The sequence below is a fragment of the Mytilus galloprovincialis genome, chromosome 9 (assembly GCF_965363235.1).
Source record: "Mytilus galloprovincialis chromosome 9, xbMytGall1.hap1.1, whole genome shotgun sequence".
NCBI classification, from domain to species: Eukaryota; Metazoa; Mollusca; class Bivalvia; order Mytilida; family Mytilidae; genus Mytilus; species Mytilus galloprovincialis.
Window position 1 is genome coordinate 25449952 of NC_134846.1, and position 20419 is coordinate 25470370.

At 31.1% G+C, this 20419-nt stretch overlaps 1 protein-coding gene across 3 annotated transcripts in view; it reads left to right on the forward strand.

Moving 5' to 3' along the window:
* LOC143044700 (uncharacterized) overlaps positions 1-17586 on the forward strand; it is a 31344-nt gene extending 13758 nt beyond the window's left edge. For all 3 annotated transcript variants that reach the window (XM_076216780.1, XM_076216781.1, XM_076216782.1), the window contains 15 exons: positions 203-327; positions 2839-2919; positions 3456-3561; positions 4910-4957; positions 5236-5269; positions 6441-6597; positions 7737-7838; positions 8788-8864; positions 9064-9178; positions 9954-9995; positions 10336-10402; positions 11140-11247; positions 11898-11962; positions 13141-13230; positions 15260-17586. In XM_076216780.1, the coding sequence (XP_076072895.1) occupies positions 203-327; positions 2839-2919; positions 3456-3561; positions 4910-4957; positions 5236-5269; positions 6441-6597; positions 7737-7838; positions 8788-8864; positions 9064-9178; positions 9954-9995; positions 10336-10402; positions 11140-11247; positions 11898-11962; positions 13141-13230; positions 15260-15531 (1489 nt within the window). In that variant the 3' untranslated portion in view covers positions 15532-17586. The remainder of the gene's footprint in view (positions 1-202; positions 328-2838; positions 2920-3455; positions 3562-4909; positions 4958-5235; positions 5270-6440; positions 6598-7736; positions 7839-8787; positions 8865-9063; positions 9179-9953; positions 9996-10335; positions 10403-11139; positions 11248-11897; positions 11963-13140; positions 13231-15259) is intronic.
* Positions 17587-20419: the final 2833 nt, after the last annotated feature.

Sequence of the window (20419 nt, forward strand, 5' to 3'; positions counted from 1 at the left end):
TTAAGACTAAAGTTTACTTTAAGCAGAATCATTACAGTAAATCATGATAAATAAATATAAAACATTTAGTAAAGAAATTACGGTTCATACTTTCCGTTAGTTTTTGCCTCGAAGTAAGGGATTACTTCTCAATTTACGAAGTTTGTTATCTTCGCTTTCGTGTTAAGTTCAAATGTATAAAATGTTAATACTACACTTGCAGGGCTAATGATGACAAGGAGAAGATACTACACGATGAACCAGAGGTACTGAGTAAACCACGTATCTTCTTGCTCAATCTTTCTTGGTATGGACTGAGTTTGATGTTTCTTCTCTTATCTGTGGAAGGTATGCAAAAGGATATTAAATGAAAATTTCGTTAATGCTTTAAGCCTCGGTCACACCTTACCGGATAGCTCGAACGGACGCCTAACGGATAACTTTTTTTCAATCCGTTAGACGTCCGTCCATATCCGTTGCATGTCCGTTAAGCGTCCGTTTTATCCGTTGCATGTCCGTTAAGCGTCCGTTTTATCCGTCGACGTCCGTTCTGTCCGGTGGAAAATTTTGAGCATGTTCAAAACTTTGAACGGACGTCTAACGGATAAAATGTCCGTTGAACGTCCGTTAGACGTCCGTTAGGCGTCCGTTTTGTACGGTACTCGTCCGTTTCGTTTCCGTTTTGTATCCGTTACGTGTCCGTTATACATCCGTTGGAGGTCTGGCAGATAAATTCACCAACGGACTTCTAACGGACGTCTAACGGATAAAACGGATGAGAAACGGACTTCTAACGGACGTATAACGGACATAACGGATGATGAACGGATCTGAAACGGATAAAATTGATGCCAATTGAAAATTTCTCGTCAGAAATGCCAAAAATATTTCTTAAGGTTCATGAATTCTTATTATTCATAATCGATCTTAGAGTAAGGGCACATCTTCACAATCAATCAGCTGTTAAACTTATTCAGGTCAGACACTACCCTTTAGCGGCATTTTGAAGAACAAACAAAAACCAGTTACACAGAACTTTGACAAATAGATTTGCTTTCATTATATTGCATGTTTTTTCAGTTTTGTTTTGTAGGATTTGCATGATTTTTTTATGTGATAGTCGGTTAAAAAGTTCATCAGAGCTCATGTTTTGTCTGTTATTATGTATATATATGCCGACTCGAAATAAAATCAACTTACTTAATTACTTAACTAGAACATTTTCAATATTAATGCGATTGACATGTATTATTATTGTCGCCTTTAATTTTTTCGTATATCTTGTTTATCCGTTTTATCCGGTACGCTTCCGTTAGGTGTCCGTTTTATGCGGTACTCGTCCGTTGGATGTACGTTCGACATCCGTTCTGTCCGTTACGTCTCCGTTTCTCGTCCGTTGCATATCCGTTGCATGTCCGTTATGCATTCGTTAGGCGTCCGTTTTAGTTGGTCAGTACATCAACGGACGCCCAACGGATAACAATTTTGTCAACGGACAACTTTTATTTTCATCCGTTAGGCGTCCGTTCGTCTTATCCGGTAAGGTGTGACCGAGGCTTTAGATGCAAATCTTGATACAAAATATATATCTACGTTGATGTTCAACCCCATAGCAACAGTTTGGGAACCAGAAACAATTATAAAAGATCAACAAGTAAAGTCATTAAAAAACCAAGATGTGGTGTGGTATGATTGCAAATTAGACAAATTTTCACCAAGAACCAAAATGGCACAGAATTTAACAGCTATAGGTTACCCCAGGGGCTTCAGCCAGGAGTAAAACGCTGACTGCATATTCAGCTCTAAAAGGCCTCGAAAATTAACTGTCTAATGTATGTACAAAATAGTGAAAGAAAAAAATACTGTGATATGGGAATATATTGTGAAATATAAATATAGTGTATAAAAATGTCAGACAAATTTACGAGTATATTGTTAAAATCTTCCGCATTACCCGCTTTAACACTCTTATCTACACACATATTTGTTTTGTAAATATTTAAAAAATGACAACTTCAATAAGACAGATAAAGCAAAAAATCAGGAAGAAATTTCCGTTTTTCTTATTTGATCAATCTTTTACAGGTATAATATGTTAGACTATTTATATATTAAACAAAGATTACAGCGCGAAATAATGTTCGCATTAATCGTTTAGCAATGGTTTATAAAACTCAACACTGATCTTTCCATTGTTGATACATACTTTTCTTAAAAAGAGTTCTATAAAACATTTGGTTCCTTCTACTGAATTGGATAACATGAGAATCAAACGGATTAAAACAATAATATCATGAAATTCCATTCAAATTAGTGTATGTTTTTTTTAACTAAAAATGCACAATAGGAGTATGGGTCCAATGTTTAACTTCGTCTATATGTATTTTTCCGGGTTGGCACGAATGTCCCGCTGGGATACTGTGTCTGTGAAGTATGATCCATATTTCGTTCTTAGGTATAATTGGTATTTTAGAATACTATTGTATTCAATAATATAATATTGATGAATTACGGCTTGACGTGTATATACTTACATAATATGACTAATGAGAGCCAACCTTTTAACCTTTTTGATTCGAGCGTCACTGCTGAGTCTTTTGTAGACAAATGCCTACAGACGAACACAAATATGAGCCTGGTGTTATTGATGATTTTTTTTTACAGATGTTCATACTCGAAAAAAAGTATTTTGAATAGAAATAATACCCTGCTAATGACAATTTAATGATGCAAGAGTTTGCAAATGATGAAACATTTTATGTGATCTAAAATGTAGTACGAAATAAACATAATAATAAAACAATTCTATCTTAATATATATCATAAGTTTTTATATATATTTTTAATCACCACCTTCAGTTGTACCAGCTCAAGTCCATGCTTTGGTCGGAGATGCTGCTAAAGGGCGTTGGTTAGGAGGAATGATTGCAGGTGGTGCAGGTCAGTAGATCACTTACAAATAATTCGACCTTATATTTAAACCAATAAGTTAACAAATTATTCATTACTGAACATGGTTTTGACGTTTTAATTTGTTCTGTGAATATTACATGCAATAAAAGAACATGTGGCGCTTTCACTCTCCCTTTTAACCTTAAACATCTTAATCTGTAAATTGTACTTACATAACTCTTACAATTGATTTTTTACGTGAATACAACACATTACAATTGGCATTTTGCATTAATACTTTATAATATTAGTATATATTGTTGAAAACATCTAAACATGCTTAATAAAACATAAATTTGTTCAACATCAGTCGATAAAATGATTTATATTGTAACGATTTTTTCTTTGGTTATTCTTTTTACTAAAACAAAAGAAAAAAATGTTGAAAGTAAAAAGAATTAGTACGATAGCGATCATTTTAAAATGACAATGCACCCATGATTAGACGAACTTAAACATGTAACTGATATTTATATATAACAATAACAAATAATTACTTATTTTTGAACTTTTGACAACTTCAGCTGTAACGTTTTTCCTCAGTCCTTGTATTGGTATGGCCAGTGATAGACTAACGTTACAGATTGGCAAAAGACGTCCAATTATGATCTTTGGTACTACAGGTTTATGGTAAGTTTGTATTACATGTTATATGACGTTAGCTGCATTATAATAAATTCATAACAGATACTGTTGATACTGTAGATTCAAGTTGGAATTAGTGAAGGACGTGGTCAGCAGTTAGTTAAAGACAGTTGGTACCTCTACATGTTTATTGTTTTGGTTAAGTTTGGACAATTGAGATCTTGAAATATTGTTCAAATACCTGTCTATTGTCAAAGAATTTCTGTTGACCTCTCAGACAAGATGGCTTTTGCCGATTTTTAACGTGTTCTGCTTGAATTGTGGCCCACATCTATTTTTTAATATTTAAATGATCTTCAATTTCGTACTTTATTTTGTACATTTTAACTTGCCGATGAGTCTTTTGTAAATGAAACGTGCGTCTGGCGTACACCATTGAAAAGTAAAATCACAAAAATACCGAACTCCGAGGAAAACTCAAAACGGAAAGTCCCTAATCAAATGACAAAATCAAATGATAAAACATATCAAACGAATGGACAACAACTGTCATATTCCTGACTTAGTACAGAGTATGGCATCTATGATCAGTTTATTTGATTCTTAAAGGTCATGTATAAAATATTACATGCATATTCAAGCCTGATCAAGTTAAGCAAGACTTTAGTAAATCAATAGACAATGAAATTGTATAATGATAAACAAATAGAACCAGGATGTACTATGTATACTAGAGAACAGTGACTATAAGCAAACAAATAACACACCCTTGTGATATAAAGATGTTGTGTAAAGATTCTCCAACCAGAATATTTAAATCAATTTAGTTTGGGAAAAATGATTAGCAAATGTGTTAACAGGTTGGACCTTTTACCGTATATCTTAATCATTGTTACCATATTGGGGTATTTTTTCTCATAACTTGTTCATTATAGCTTATGGATTATAGCTCTTCGTCTTTTATATAAGCTTTGGATTTCAAATATTTTGGCCACGAGCCTCACTGAAGAGACATGTATTGTCGAAATGCGCATCTGGTGCAACAAAATTGGTACCGTTAATTTTATTGTTTAATTATAAAAGTATCATAATAAAACCTAAATTAAAAGGCGGACTTAGAAACTCAATTTGTTGAATTGTTATGCGAAAACTAGGAAAATTATAATTTTTTTGTAGTAGATATAGTATTTATTAAGAAATTCCCCTATGCTTCTCCTGTTTTACTTACATATATCTTTGTAAGAAGAAACATGTTTATCATGATCTGTTCGTGTCTTTGATTTGATGAATTTGTGTTTCTCAACTCATATTTGTTATGGTTTCGTCTAGAACTTTAATGACTTGTATCATACAATGTACTGCTTATAAAGTATTTTGTTTAACTCTATTACAGTATTGGTCTAATTGGAATGGCATTGAGTGCATCTCATATCAAAATATCGTAAGTATTTATTTCTATTTGAAATTATTCTATATAACAAAGTTATTAGCAGTTTAAAAAGTTGAACAAAACGCCAAACACAAGATTATGTGTAGCATCTGTTACTCTTCCTTAATAGAGTTGTATTTTCTAGAATTAGGTAATATGACGTATACATGGTATAGTCGATCACAGTATTATTTTTCATTATATAAATTTTTGAATAAATATTATAATGTAATTTTACTTTTCCTTTAGCTTTGTACAAACTTAACATCTTAGTATCGTTTTACTTTCAGTCGTGGCACAAACTCAACATTAGTAAATGGAACTGTGAGTATGATTCGTCAGAAAATTTGTAAAATTCTGATGTGTTCAATTCCAGTTCTGACTTGTATTAAAATAACAAACATTGTTTTAAACACACAAGTTAATATCCATCAGAATTTATAAGAATGATGATAAACACAACTCTGACGTCAATGCCGTCACGTTGACGTCCAAGTGACAAAACACACAAACAGTGCTCTTTCTTTGATTAAAGTTTTGTACTTTACAGGATTTTGTGTCGTATATGACAAGAAGATCCCATATTTTCTGTTTATTGAGCCTGATATCTGTAATTTTGCTTCTTTTATTATTATTTTTTGACATCAAATGAGTAAGTTCAGAAAAAGTTTATGTCTCTAAAAAGATGAAATCGACCTTTCTGATCATATAGCTTAATGAAAATTAACGAAAATTAGTGCCAAATTTGATAACACAGCATTGTTCGTTATTGACCGTCAAGTGAAAAAATCTGAAATAATGATTATGATTGCCAATGATACAAATATCAACAGAGTTCAAACGACGACAATGAAAGACAGCTAATAATGAGAAAAAAAAAACACCATATTATATAAAGTCAGGTATAAAAGGCCTCAACATGAAAAATGTGAAAAAATTAAAATTAACGACCTTATTTATACAATACAATATATGACAGACATGAATAATTATATGAACAATGTACAACATGTACTAGTTCAACATCTTACTTCAAGGTTGTGGGTTCGATATTTCATATTCAGAAATTATTTGAACTAATACGTGTTCGTGGCAATAATAAAAGAACATTAAAAAAGTTCACAATATGTTTTCAAATGTTGACAACAATATAATATATTAAACAAATTCTATAGTCGAATTTTCAATGAATAACTATTGTGGGGAATATATGATTGTTTTTCGTCGTCGCTTATTACATGCATTACATAACTTTATATACCTTCACACATTTTATTTTATTTTTTTAATTTAATGATTGTAACGAAAAGATCATCAAAATCCGAATTACCAAACAATTACATTGTTTCCTAAAAGGTACTATAATTACCGTACCGTATATTTCAAAAACAAACAAAATAATGTTCCCAGTGTTTCTACAAAACATACAGTATAACCTTCCCATTATTAATTGTACATGTACATCATACAAGGTTTTTTCCAATATACATTCCAGTGTTACAGGGATTTAGTGGAACACAGATGTAAACCATACTACAATGGCACAACAAATCTACATACTCATCGTATACATAATGGAAATCCGAGTTCCCTGCTGGTATCAGGTTCAGGAAATGCTGTAGATTTAGACCCAGAGCCTCCTGGAGATCTAGGTATGAAGCTACTATAACCTTGTTGATATTATGATTGTCAAATAAGGTTATCTATATTATAGACTTTTCTTCAGTTGCTTTCAACTTGATAAAAACAATTTTAATAATTTAACTCTATTGCTATTTATATACGGACAGAACCTCTACATCAATTTAAATCGAACTTACGAAAAAAGTCTTTAGAAATTGAATATATGTAGCATTAATAATTATGAAAATATAATTAATTGGCTCGAGTATGTAATAGATAATTAATCTATTTCTTTTGTCTATTTTACTATTTGGTTTATTATCTGAACCATATTTGTAGATATAGGAAGATGTGGTCTCCATATTCTACCTACAATAAACACTCTTTTGAAATGAACACAATACAGATTGAGTCCTTGTGATATATAGAAAATAATATATGTAAGAAACCATTTCTCACCGCAATCAATATTAAAATTCAGATCCTATGTCCACGTTTTCAATACTAGTACTCCATTCTATTTTATGTCTTATCAATTATAACATCAGCAAATTCAATTTCAGTCTTTTAATTTTGAAAAATCAGAGGATCTTAAAAGGTAATTTAGATAGAGAGTACAACAGAACGTTTTCAGATCCCTGTTAATAATTGGGGCAATATGCATAATTGTTTCTCCATAGGTGGTAATGGTAACGTTTTCGTCTGTTGCTCAGTTCATATCGCAAACTTGTATATGTATGATGGCTTTTTTCGAAGCTGAGACATTTTTACATATGTGGTTAAATTTTCGGGGTACGAAGTGTGATTTATTTTCCCGTAAATTAGAAAACCCCGAGTATCCTTTTGCGATGCGGCTCCCCATGGTAAAAAATCCCATTTTTCACACAATAAGTTCTTTGAAAATTTAATACTTTGAACACATTTAATAACTCCATAGTTTTTACACATTTATTCTGTGTTCCTTTACTTTCTAAATTAATACAAATGGTTCAGCTCAGTCATTTGTTTATCATAGAAATGTGTCAAATATCGCTACACAGAGATTCTTTGTTTACACGTGACTTTTGAGTTCCTCATTTCAAGGCGCATTAGGGATATTGTCCCAATTGATTGCACTGAAATATACTTCTATTATGTTTTGTTATCGTTTATTGTTTTATCTTTTCAGCATTATACATAATTTTCTACTTACTGGTGACAGCCATGTTTGCAACCATCAACGTTCCTTACAATGCACTGATAGCTGACAAATCAAATTCATCCCAAAGAGGTTTGTATATATGTTAGAGCTTCAAAGGTTACGTTACTATTGTATTTCTTGTTGTTCGACAACTCTTTGAAGGGGTCCCGTTTTAATTTCCTTTTCTGCGTTCGACATTCTTGGGTTGAGAAACCTCTTGAGCTACTAATTCAATTTCATCAAAACTGAGTCAGAGTAGTTTGCGCAAGTTATCATCAGAATGTTGAATTAGTTGCAGTTTAAAAACTTCAAATACTTATCAATCAAAATGACAATTTAAAAACCAAAACTTTATTGGGGTATCAAATAAAACAATATCAGATGCACAAATATTTGAGTTATCGAAATTAATAAAAATTGTTCAATTTCATTGTAATTGCAAAAGTCTACCAATTGATATATAGATCAGAATATATTTTTTTTATTATGTATATCAAATACGCATTTCACCAACAAGATGATATTTTAACTATCGAATATTAATAGCAGTCATCACAAACCTATAATTGTTGCTTTTGTTTTTTGATTGATTTATATTACCGGATATTAATTTGTATTGTTAGCAATATGATTATGCATTGTAGTATATAAACATTTTGACTGTTTCTCTGTATTATCAATTAAAATTATACACTGAGCACACTATTACATTATAGATTAATGGGAGAAAATAACAATAAAATATTAATTACTATTTTGTAGTAAAAATCAAAAACATATTAAACCAGAAATAATTGTATTATATAAAACAAAGCAAAAATAAGTATGATATTGCATTTTCAATGTCATATCGTATCAACCCGAAGACAGTTTACAAAAATTAAGATAAGCAATTGACATCAAAATATTTTACAATTAGGTCAGTTTGGATGAATGTGGACAATGAATGTTTCCAATTAAAGACAGTTACAGTCAATGCAATTGGGATAACAAATCATGGAAGAAAAAATCAACATGAATATATGTTTTATATTTTTAGGTTTTAATTCTGGTGTAATGGGTTGTATGATTTTGTTAGGTAATGTTAGCGGAGCAGCTGTTGGTACTTGTTTTACAGTACGTATTCCTATTAATCTATATTATATAGTTAACAAATCTGTTACAATAAGAAATGTTTTTGATTTTGGATCAGTATAACCTTTATTATATTTAATTTATCCGAGAATTATATTAGAATTAGTGTAATTACGATACGATAATGGAATATTTTGTAGATATTTATTTGAAATAAAATTGTGTTTAATTATTTGCACAGGAAATTGGTGTTATAGGAGCTTATGCCACAGCCATATCAGTAGTTATAATCAGTGTATGTGTCACTGTTTTTACAACAACCGAAAATCCTGGAAAAGTAGTGAACGAACCAGTTGGTATGTGTTTCTTCTAAATACTGGAGCGTCTTAAAGAAAGCAAAACCAGTCCTTCAATGTCGTGAAATGATACATTCTCAATATTGATAACAAACAGATCATATAAATTTTGAGTTAAAGGGAGAGGGTACAATTTGGCCAAAAAGATTCCATCAGTTAATCCCAAGACACAGGTCTGTCCATAAAAGTAGGGTCTGTCGGATATCTGTTAATTCAAGGTATCAAGTTTCGGAGATTTGAGCAAAACTCAAAACTGCCAAATTTGACAAAACAGCATCCTTTTTAGACCTTCACATTTGTACCAAAATATATGATCGATATCATTTTGTAATATAAGGGGACAGGCAATGTCTCCAATAAAACCAGATACACTTGAAAAAACAAGGAACTTACAATCTTTCAAATACCTGAGTTCACCCCTTGTTGTTATGTGGTTTGTAATGTGGCTAAACCATTTATCGTGTTTAAATGACTTTTTTGTCTTCTTGTTGTTTTTTGGCCATGTTGTTCTTTTAGTATAGTTTTGCCTCTACCTCGATATTTTTTTCAAAAGTGATACAATGCATTATTCTCAGTGTGTCACATATTTATGTAATTTACATTAAATCGTTGACTGTAATGTTAATTTTTTGTAACCTCATTTAATTTAAAATAGAATACAGATGCGTAGTATTGTTTTGTTCATTATTTGACTGAAAGGATATTCTACTGAATTCACAGTTATATACACTTTAGTGCTATCTTGCTACCCCTTACATGTATGTATTTATTTCAGGTTGTATTGCAATATTTTGTGGATTTTGGCAACCACTTAAAGGTGAGTGAATCTTTTTTAAACTGACTTAAATACTTGCTTATTTTCTTTCCCTAAGCAAGATAAAGGGACTATGATAAACAAAAACAGTAATTTCATCTTATTTGTTTTCAACAACGTTTGCTCGTACATTCATGCACACATCAATCAGTTTTATAAACAGTTATATGTATCAGATTCTAAATAATTCATGGAATGCCTTGAGCTTTATATCTGTTAGACCTCAGTATTATTTATAAGATAAACAAGGTTTCTACGATAGACTACTAAATAGTCATAATCAGTTAAATCTGGAATGAATTAATTGCACGATCACTATCTATCTTTATTTATTTTATTTCAGAACATGATTTTAGATGGGTTTTTATAACAAGATTTTTAATGCAACAAGGTGTATCCACAGTTACAGGGTAAATATTTACCATTATATTTACAATATTTGTATGCGACAATCTTAGGTTCCGTAACTTTCAAAATGTATAATTTCCTTCTGTAAAATCTACCGGAATATTCTATCTTCTTTGAGAAGCTGTTCAGAGATTCTGAACTTATAGTTGTAAATTGCTGTGTCATTTTGGTCTCGTGTGGAGAGTTGTCTCATTGGCAACCATACCACATCTTCTTTTTTATATTAGCTTTCATTCCTTCAAAAAAAATTCTTCCAAGCGTTTTTTGTTTGCCTATTTCAGTTATGTTATTTCGTATAGTACCTTTACAAAGTAATAGGGTAGAAAATATCAACCTGAAAATAAAAATTGTTTTGGACAGACACATACACAACTATGCTACGACGAAGGAATCCAATGGTTAAAAAAATGCTTTATGGGCAGATTTCAAACAACAGCGAGAAAATAATAAAAAAAGAAGAATTAACCTCATGGGAATACTTTTTACGACAAAGTCTATTTAATTTGTCAACAGCTATTGTTCTCTGTAGACTTTTCAACATATTTAAAAGGAACTTTAACATGCGATCAATGGTTGTTTTAATAACAATAATAAACTTCAAAATAAAAACAGTAATCATTGTATCAAATTCCTCTTGCAAAAATGAAAACAACCAGGTTAAGACCAGCTGATTCCGAACAAACGAAAGGTAATATAAAGGGATCATGATTGTATATCTTGGTTTATTTTATATCTATAGATTCCTGGAATATTGGGTGTCAGATATGATACAGTTGCCTTTTTGTTGGAATGCTGCAAGGACAGTGGCTTTCATTTTACTGCCTTTACTGTTTTCAGCATCCATTGGGTTAGTAACTTAGTTACAAATAAATAATATACAATTGATCTAAAAAGTATATTTCATTTATATTAAACTATTCGAGTTGGTATTTTTGAAAATATTGTTAAAAATGACCGTAAGCAGCTTGCAAGAAATTGTTAAAAATACAGAAAATAATCTATAAAATTGAGAATGGAAATGGGGAATATATCAAAGAAACAACAACCTCATTTAAGAACAGAAACAGTACAAGGCCACCAATAGGTCATCAACCTTTCCAATGAAACTATGTGCATTTTTTTAAGAAGAATTATGAGAACTGTGTTACTATGCATTTCAGAGCCATTCAGGATTATGAGAAGGAAAAAACCCAGGTTTTTGAATAATTCGAAAGCCAACGAGAGATAATTAAAATATCTCGTATGAATAATAAATACTTTTCAATGTGTACATTGTTGGTTTGGATCCTCAATGCTCTTCAACTTTTTCTTTATACATATTTTGATATGAGCATCACTGATGAGTCTTATGTAGACGAAACGCGCGTCTGGCGTACTAAATTATAATCCTGGTACCTTTGATAACTATTTCGACCTATTTTTTATTCTTTGAGATATAAACCCCAAGTAAAAACCAGCCAAGTACATCCACGTAATTCGTATCGTCTATATTTACAGTTCAGTTATTATGGGAATTGTTTCAGACAGAATTGGCAAACGAAAAATAATTGTGATAATAGCAGGTAAGAACATAATTTATGTTTACCATTCACACGTGAACACATACTGGCATAAAAAAGAGTCATATCAGTAGTTATTTTAAGTGTATGTGTTTACCACAACAGAAAATCCAGAGAAAAAAAAACTTGATTTCAATATACCTGTTGAATGTGTTAAAATGCAGTTTTTGTCGAACTTGAAATAAAGGTAAACTTTAATTTTATTGGTATGTCGTTAAACATTAAGCACTAGATTAGCCTAAATTTCTTACATTTAGCAAGAACAACAAGCGTGGCATACTCACTGACTCAGTTACAAAGGTTCTTTGTTCTGATGGTCAGACGAAACGTTTCTTAAAACTTACAAGCCTCTAACAAGTTTTATGAGACATCAGGAAACCCTCTAGCAGTATTTTTCTTGAGCCACAATCACTTAGCTATCATTCTGTAGTAGCAATCACATTTTGTCTAAATAATGTGCACTTTTGATCTTGCAGTTAAAGTTAGTGGTCATCCTGCTTGTAGTTTACTATGCAAGTTTTTTTTTTGTGTTTTGTTTTTCAAAATATGAGTTCAATTTGGGAAGGAGAAGATTTGTGTACACGTTAAACTGTCTGCTATAAATTATTGTATTTAGGTAATGAAGGGAATTTGGTGATTTTATAATCTCTTTCTTGGGGAAATTGATCTTTTTTGTTTAAGTTATTAGACTCCACCACATTTTTTTTCTGAAACCTAGTCGACCGATCTCATCATTTGTGAGGCTGATTTTTAGGCACACTCGATAGTTGATGTGATCCGTTGTATTTTAGTGATTCTTATAATAATGATAGGAGCCTCGGTGGCCTAGTTGTCTAAGAAGTCGCACAACTGCATTATTAGATTGTCAACACTAAAGGTGTAAGTTCGAATCTTGCTCGGTGAAGGTATACTCGACTCAAACTTAATTTACTAGGATTATCATTTTTCCTACCGAAGGTAGGTAGTTCTCTATAACACTCCGACTTCCTCCATCAATAAAAACTGACCTCCTTGATAGTGTTGAAAGTGGGCTTAAACACAAATTAATCAATCAATCAATCATTCAATTAATCCTATAATGATAGTAAGTTTGGTTAACATAAGTCATTGCTCTATACATTTATATAACATTATTTTTGTAATTATTTTAATTCGATTGCTAATACCTGTACGTATTTCAGCGGTAATGATGAGTATAAGCTGCACGGCCCTGACATTTGTAAATGGTGAAAACGCCTTTTGGATGGCGTTTATTATAGCCTTTTTCTTTGGTAAGTATATATATTTAATTACTGTAAGTTTCAGAGATTATTGAATTACAAATACTTTTTTAAGAATAGTTCCGTTGCTTGTCTAATACTGTTTAATTGAACGTTCAGGGAAATATAAAAAAAGTATTTTATTATATGAATGGACGCATTTTTCAAAAGAGATATCTCATATTTTGACAAAAGATTATTAAAATTAAAAACCAATTGTTCAGAGAACAATTGAAAGTCTTTCCACACCAAAGAAATTTTGATAAGAAGATAGTTTCTTCATACTGATGAGATAAATAATGGTTAAATTATATTTTTGAGTGATAAAAGGGAGATAATATGCTACTTCCCGTGAAATAAATGTCACTTCCGGTCTCATATAGTAGCTTATTTCACACTGATTCCAAAAATATATAGTTTCTATATACTATTGTATGTAGAAGGGGAAATAATTGGCCACTTCCGGTTTGTTGGAAGTCATGTTTCGTCTCCAGTAATCAGTGTATGTATCTATATGACAAAATATATTGATTCTGGGTACTTTGAGATGAAAAAATTGCAAAAAAGGCTACTTCCGGTTTTCTCAAAGTCACTTCCGGTAGTCATTTTTCAAGGTCATTTGTCACCTAATCTTTTGTACAAGGTCAAATGCCTTTATAATGAACTTAGTTGAAGTCATAATCAAATAACCTCATATCAAGACATTTGAGGGGCAACAACTCCTATAAGATGCCATTAAATTGTATAAAACTAAATGTAGCATATCTTCATTACAATAAAGCTGACATTTTGCACTTGTTCTTTAGTATGTATCCTTCAAAGTGTCGGAGAAAATACAAAAACAAGCAAAAGTCACAATTGAGAACTTGACCTTGACCTTTGACCTTGACCTCATTTTCTAGTTAGGACCTAGGGACTCGAATAAAAACATTCCAGGGTTATACGGTTAACTGTTTTTGAGTTAAATGAACATACCGACAAATTTATTTTTTAAAGGTAGATAACTCCTATAAAATTTCATCGAATCGCTTCGATCCGAATTAGCCAAAAATTCCTGAGGATGTAACAAACAATTTGTAAAAAGAATTTTGTCGCTATCTTTTTTTGTTACGAAGGAGATGCACACAGAGAGTAAACAGTGAAAAGGGAGATAACTCTTATATAGAAAATGGATCGGCTAAGCAGGGTGAAATTTAAAAGCGCATAAACTATACGATACCATATGGGAAATATCTAAGCGACATATTGCGAAACAAACATTTTGCGCAAGAACAAAATTTGGCGGAAGAAAAAAATAATAATAATCAGAAGAAATACAATAAGTCTTTCCACGGAAAAGTGGAAAGACTTAATAAATACAATCTGATCAATATACAGATGCATCGTGTAAACTTTACCATAAAGCAAATACAGTTCGCACAATGCTTATAATAAATCTAAGAACTCGACGAAATCGTGCAAGATAGTACAATGAACTTTGAAAATATGTTCAAGGTTATATGACAGTTTCAATAACAACATTAACCAATTTAAGTTGAGCTGCCGCTTAAAGTATCTGAGAACCGATTATACACACGAAAAAGTAATATTCACCACCAATCAGTGAAAGGAGGTCTAGGTCAGGTAAACCATGTCTGACGGATATATAGACCTAACAAGGACAATAAATACCAAATGAAGTTATCTTATAACTCAAAGTAAATGAGAAATTCATGAAATAAAAAAATAAGATTTTACGTAACTTTGAAAATGAGGTAAAATACAATGGACATATGAAAATTTCGTTTTATAAGGCATCCGTACAAAAAAAAACCCATCAAGGTCTCTCGTCAAATTATTTATGCCATTAACATCACTGCCGGATAAGCATCCATGCGCCTTGCATTATTTGAATATTTTCATAGGTGCGACAAAAAAGAAGAGGTTAACCACTATTTGTTCGATCCTATGAAAGATAAGTCATTAAAATACCTTTTCGCATCATTTGTTACATTATTGTACTGTTGTAGCAATATTCGACTTACGCAATGTTATTTTATAGGAATGGGTTTAGGAACTTTCCAGTCGATAGACTTTGCATTAGTAATGGATGTTTTACCTGATGAAAAAGACAAAGCAAAAGACATAGCAGTATGGCACCAAGCTTTAGTCCTCCCAAATGCCATAGCAACCCCAACTGGAGGAATTATTTTGGATTATTTTGAAAGTGTTGATTGTACAATAGGTTTAGGTTATATAATTTTATTTGCGGTGACTGCATTTTACTTTTTGTTGAGTGCTATTTTTGTCACAAAAATTAAACGTGCAAATTGATGTTACGATTACTTTTTAAAATTATGGAAATTCTACTTATAAAATTCTTGATTGTTGAAGATTATAACACAGCTGTTTCAACATTTATGCAATTATCAGTTACAAAACATGCATAAATTGGAAAGAGAAGATAGATATGATTTACATTCCATAGACATTTTGAATTGAGTACCTTTCTAATAAAAATATCAATACATTTATTTTCATTATTTTGAGGTTAATACTTTTTGCTCGAATGATTTAAAAAAGAATTATGCATTGACTGATAACTGGACTGAGGAATTAAGGTTACAATCGTCATCATGAACATCAGTGCTGTCATAATTCATTTTTTAAGGGACAGTGAAATTTTTAATTTTAATCCAGTTGTCTTTTCAATTTTTTAATAGATTTATGCTTTACATTGCGCAATTTTAAAAGACTTAATTGAACAGTATCAAGTAACGAAGAAATTTGTCGTTTAAGGTTAACAATTTGTTTGGGTGAAAATAATGATGCTGATCTCAGGGCTGTTCTGCCTATATCAATTGTCGATCAAAAGGCCTAGGTTAATTTACTATTGAAAGGTTTTGGTAAACTTTTGTGATGCAAACATTGTATTTTTTAACTCTTAACAAAAAGGAATAATAGTATAATCAATAAAAATATGGATGATGATATCTCTAGTAATATCAACCAACATCATCCGCAAGAAATGGTTGTACATATTTTCATATACATTTCATGTACAATTTGTACAATTTCAAAAATGTCAAAAGTGGCCTATGTGTAGCTTGAGAATATGAAAGATAAAAGAGGGACGAAAGAAAATGCAAAGGATGGTTTGTATACGTGCAAATAAAGCTACACTTTTAAAACTGAGTCCAAAATACTTTGACAAGAACGAACTAAAACAGGATAAAAGGGACTGCCAACTACTGATGGTTCACATACATACACTTCAAGTGTACTGTAAAATTTCATTATGTGATATTGTTATTTTGTGTCTGTATTTGTGATACATATATATATTTTTATAGGTCACAATGTATATATCTAAATATAAACATGAAACGAAGTTTTATATATAGTATTAATTAGTGTGAATCACTCAGGATATGATTGTTGTAAAGTTTAAGTGTTACAATATCAGGTTAAATATTAATGCAAAAAGAACATATACATATATAACTGAAATTATTTTTCCATCGTAAAGTTAAAAGTCTATAAGATACATGAACATCGTATCACCATACTGTTATCAACGAATGGAACATTTCTTTTCATTCTTTTGTTTGCTAATCAGCATGATCAGAAAGAAAAGTAGCGTTGTGTTTTTTTTTTTGAATTGGATAAATTACTTCACATATTCCTTCTTTCCTTCTTTGTTAATTTCTGAGTGCTATTACAAGATAGCACAAAAAAGTACTTATGTATTTGAGAATGTTCATCTTTTTTGGTTATTTTAAAACTACTATTTCGGAAGGCAGTAATACTTATTAAATGAGAGAATTTTGACTCTTCTTCCAATGTTCTCCATTTAGACCTTTATGGACATTTTTTTGATAATTTAAAAAATTATAAAAGTAATTGTGATGACGCCGTTCACGCAAGCTACATATATAATATTACTTTTGTATCAGCGAAAACTTTGCTATACTAAAAGCTTTAAATAACATTTTAAGCTACACAATTGGGTTATTTATTACTTATATTAGAATGCATATATAAAAAAGCCTCACATTCTTTATCTTAGTCGAATAGTACTCATTTTCCTATCATATTTTTGTCTGGCAATTTCATCAAGCAATAGACATATTATTTGTTCATTTATTTCCTGTTTCATGACTTCCATTTGGGTTACAACTTATCTTATAGCGACTTTAATTTTGATTGTCACACATCACACCTTAATGAAAAGGTACAAACTATATACTGCCTTAAATAAGTATACAGTGAAAATTTACAGTTTTTAAAGTGACATCTAAATTTATTGTTACAATATAGTCTTACTGTTGAATATTGTTGAATATTTGTTTGTTATTGAATGTACAAAATAAAATCATGCCAATGGTTTTCTTGAATTTTAGTTAGTTTGTGTGTTTTTGGTTAATGAATACCTGTTTCTTCCGAAACTTGAGTTTTTGACATAGCACTTTCATACAATCTTGTGTACTAAGATCAATTCAAGACAAAATGCCAATGATGCGATTATATAATGAAAAAAGAAGATCTAAGAAAAGTTCCCTCGAAACTCCTGAAGACATAAACGTAATCGAACCCTTATGAAGTGAAGATATCCTGAATGAAACATTACCAGTTGTAGCATTATAAGGCCATAGAAACTATACTTGGCGTAAATTAAAGAAGAATGGTTTGGTTCTTGAAATCGTTTACACGATTTAAGTCTTTGAAACAACTAAAAGATCGTTTTTGCTATCGTATCAAACTAATTATAATACTCAACACACGTGTTTACAGAAAATTTATTGAAACAAAATGCCATACAGCAAAGTATGAGAAGCATATACAATGCTTCATTTAAAAACACAACAAAAACAATGACATAGAAGAAATTTAGTACCAGTATTCGATAATTAATATATATATATATGTAAGTTGTAAGGCGTTAATCCTTCTAATCCGCCATTAGAAAATAAGGAGATAGGTAAAAGGAAAAGGAAAAAGGAAATAATTTAACGGTTTTATGGCTATATCATTGAATTTTTGTTTAACCACTGGTTAAACATATAAAATCTCGAACATCATACATTGAATGTGCAATTGAAAACACATCAATGTTGGGTTTTCATTAACAACTAGATGTCTGTAGCGACTACTGCATATAAAACTTCAAAACCTTATCGTTGATGGTACGGGAAATCATTGGAAGTGAAAGGTATGTCCAACATTGAAAACGACGAACTTAAATATGGTTGTTTTGTTATACGGTATAAGCAATTTAACTCAGTCATATCTTATTCACGTCATTTTATGCATATTAAGAATGTGTATTTTATCAGATAATAAATCTAAATAGTTCCTGTCTTATCATTTTGCCATTAATGCAGATCTTGTCATTTTCCTTGAAATTGAACTTTCTGCTGAAAATTACCATTTAATCCTATGAGGGGGAATGTGCGCATAGCAGACGTCATCGACTTTGTTAACACACATATTATCCCATTATATTGAGGATTGATATGTTTTCACTTGAACCGCCATTCATATTCTAGCTTTCTGGAGAAACGGTACTATTTATTCTGCTATAGGCGACAATATTAACATTTTCAAAATTTACCACTTTTTATGATAAAAACCTGGATAAAACAGTTATATGTTGTGTTAGTACTTTATTACTCTGTTGTAAAAATTAGAGCCAAATAGTATCATGACCAACTTCCAACAGAGCTTGCTTATGTTATCAATGCCCATCGTCATTTTGCACCAAATTTATATAATTTTGGAAGTCTTTTCGAATAATTCTATAGAAAATATTTCAATAGCTTTGAAAATTTATATTGTGAAAATACACACTGCAGTTATTCATAGATAGATAAAAAATGTATTGTACCCTTACATCCAATCACAGCGCTCCTAATTTGACTTCCTTCACCTGCCATGGGTACACAAAAGGCCAACCTAATGCTTGGAAATTTAATACTACCGTTTTCGCTTCTGTTTATATACAAACGCGACGAAACGTCATAGCATAAATTATGAATGCTAAAAATCAAGTAGGATTGAAGATACAACTAACTGAAATTTTATCAAGGTGCACCAAACGACCATTATTGTCATTGATTTCAATTGTACCATTCAAAGCCAATCTAAGAGGTTTCATTGTTCTTAACATATCCAGAAATACTCAATGGTTTTTGAAAACCGCGGATATTTTCATTCAAAAAATGTTTTTACCATTTATTATTTGATGATGTTTTCAGAGAATTTTGTCTTTTCATAAAACAAGATATGTATAACTACATAAAACTTTTTTAACCAGATTTTGGTGACAAAAATGTCGGTTATTGATTCGGGTATGTACGGTCGGGCGGGCGGCAGACAAATGTTGTCCGTGCAGTTATTCATGAACCGTTTAACCAAAGCTTTTAAAATTTTAATATGTTGTTACTGACAACAAAATATAGGTCAAGTTCAATAATGACGATTTTGACTTTTACGGTTCTGGAGTCATGTTTCTTGAAAGATTGAAAAATGGCGTTTCCAGTCGTGTCGATGCATTAACTCATGAACCGTTTAACCAAAGCTTTTAAAATTTTAATATGTTGTTACTGACAACAAAACAGAGGTCAAGTTCAACAATGACGATTTTGACTTTTATGGTTCTGGAGTTAGGTTTCTTGAAAGATTGAAAAATAGCGTTTCTAGTCCTGTCGGTGCATTTACTCATGAACTATTCATCCAAAGCTTTTAAAATTTTAATATGGTGTTACTGATGACAAGATGGAGGTCAATTTCAATAATGACGTTTTTGACTTCTACCGTTCAGGAGTTATGATTCTTGAAAGATTGAAAAATGGTGTTTCAAGCTGTGTCCGTGTATTTATTCACGAACCGTTCAACCAAAGCTTTGAAAATTCAAATATGTTGTTTACTGATGACAAAATTCAGGTCAAGTTCAATAATGGCGATTTTCACTTTTTCTGTTCAGGAGTTATGGTTCTTGAAATATTGAAAACTTGTGTTACCAGTCATGTTGTTGCATATACTCATGAACCATTCAACCAAAGCTTTTCAAATTTAAGTATGTAGTTACTGATGAAAAAATGGAGGTCAAGTCTGATATTGAAGATTTTCATTTTCACCGTTCATCAGTTATGGTTCTTGTGATATTGAAAAATGCCAGGACACGAATAAATATCAATAAATCCGGTTTGCTGTCGCTCTG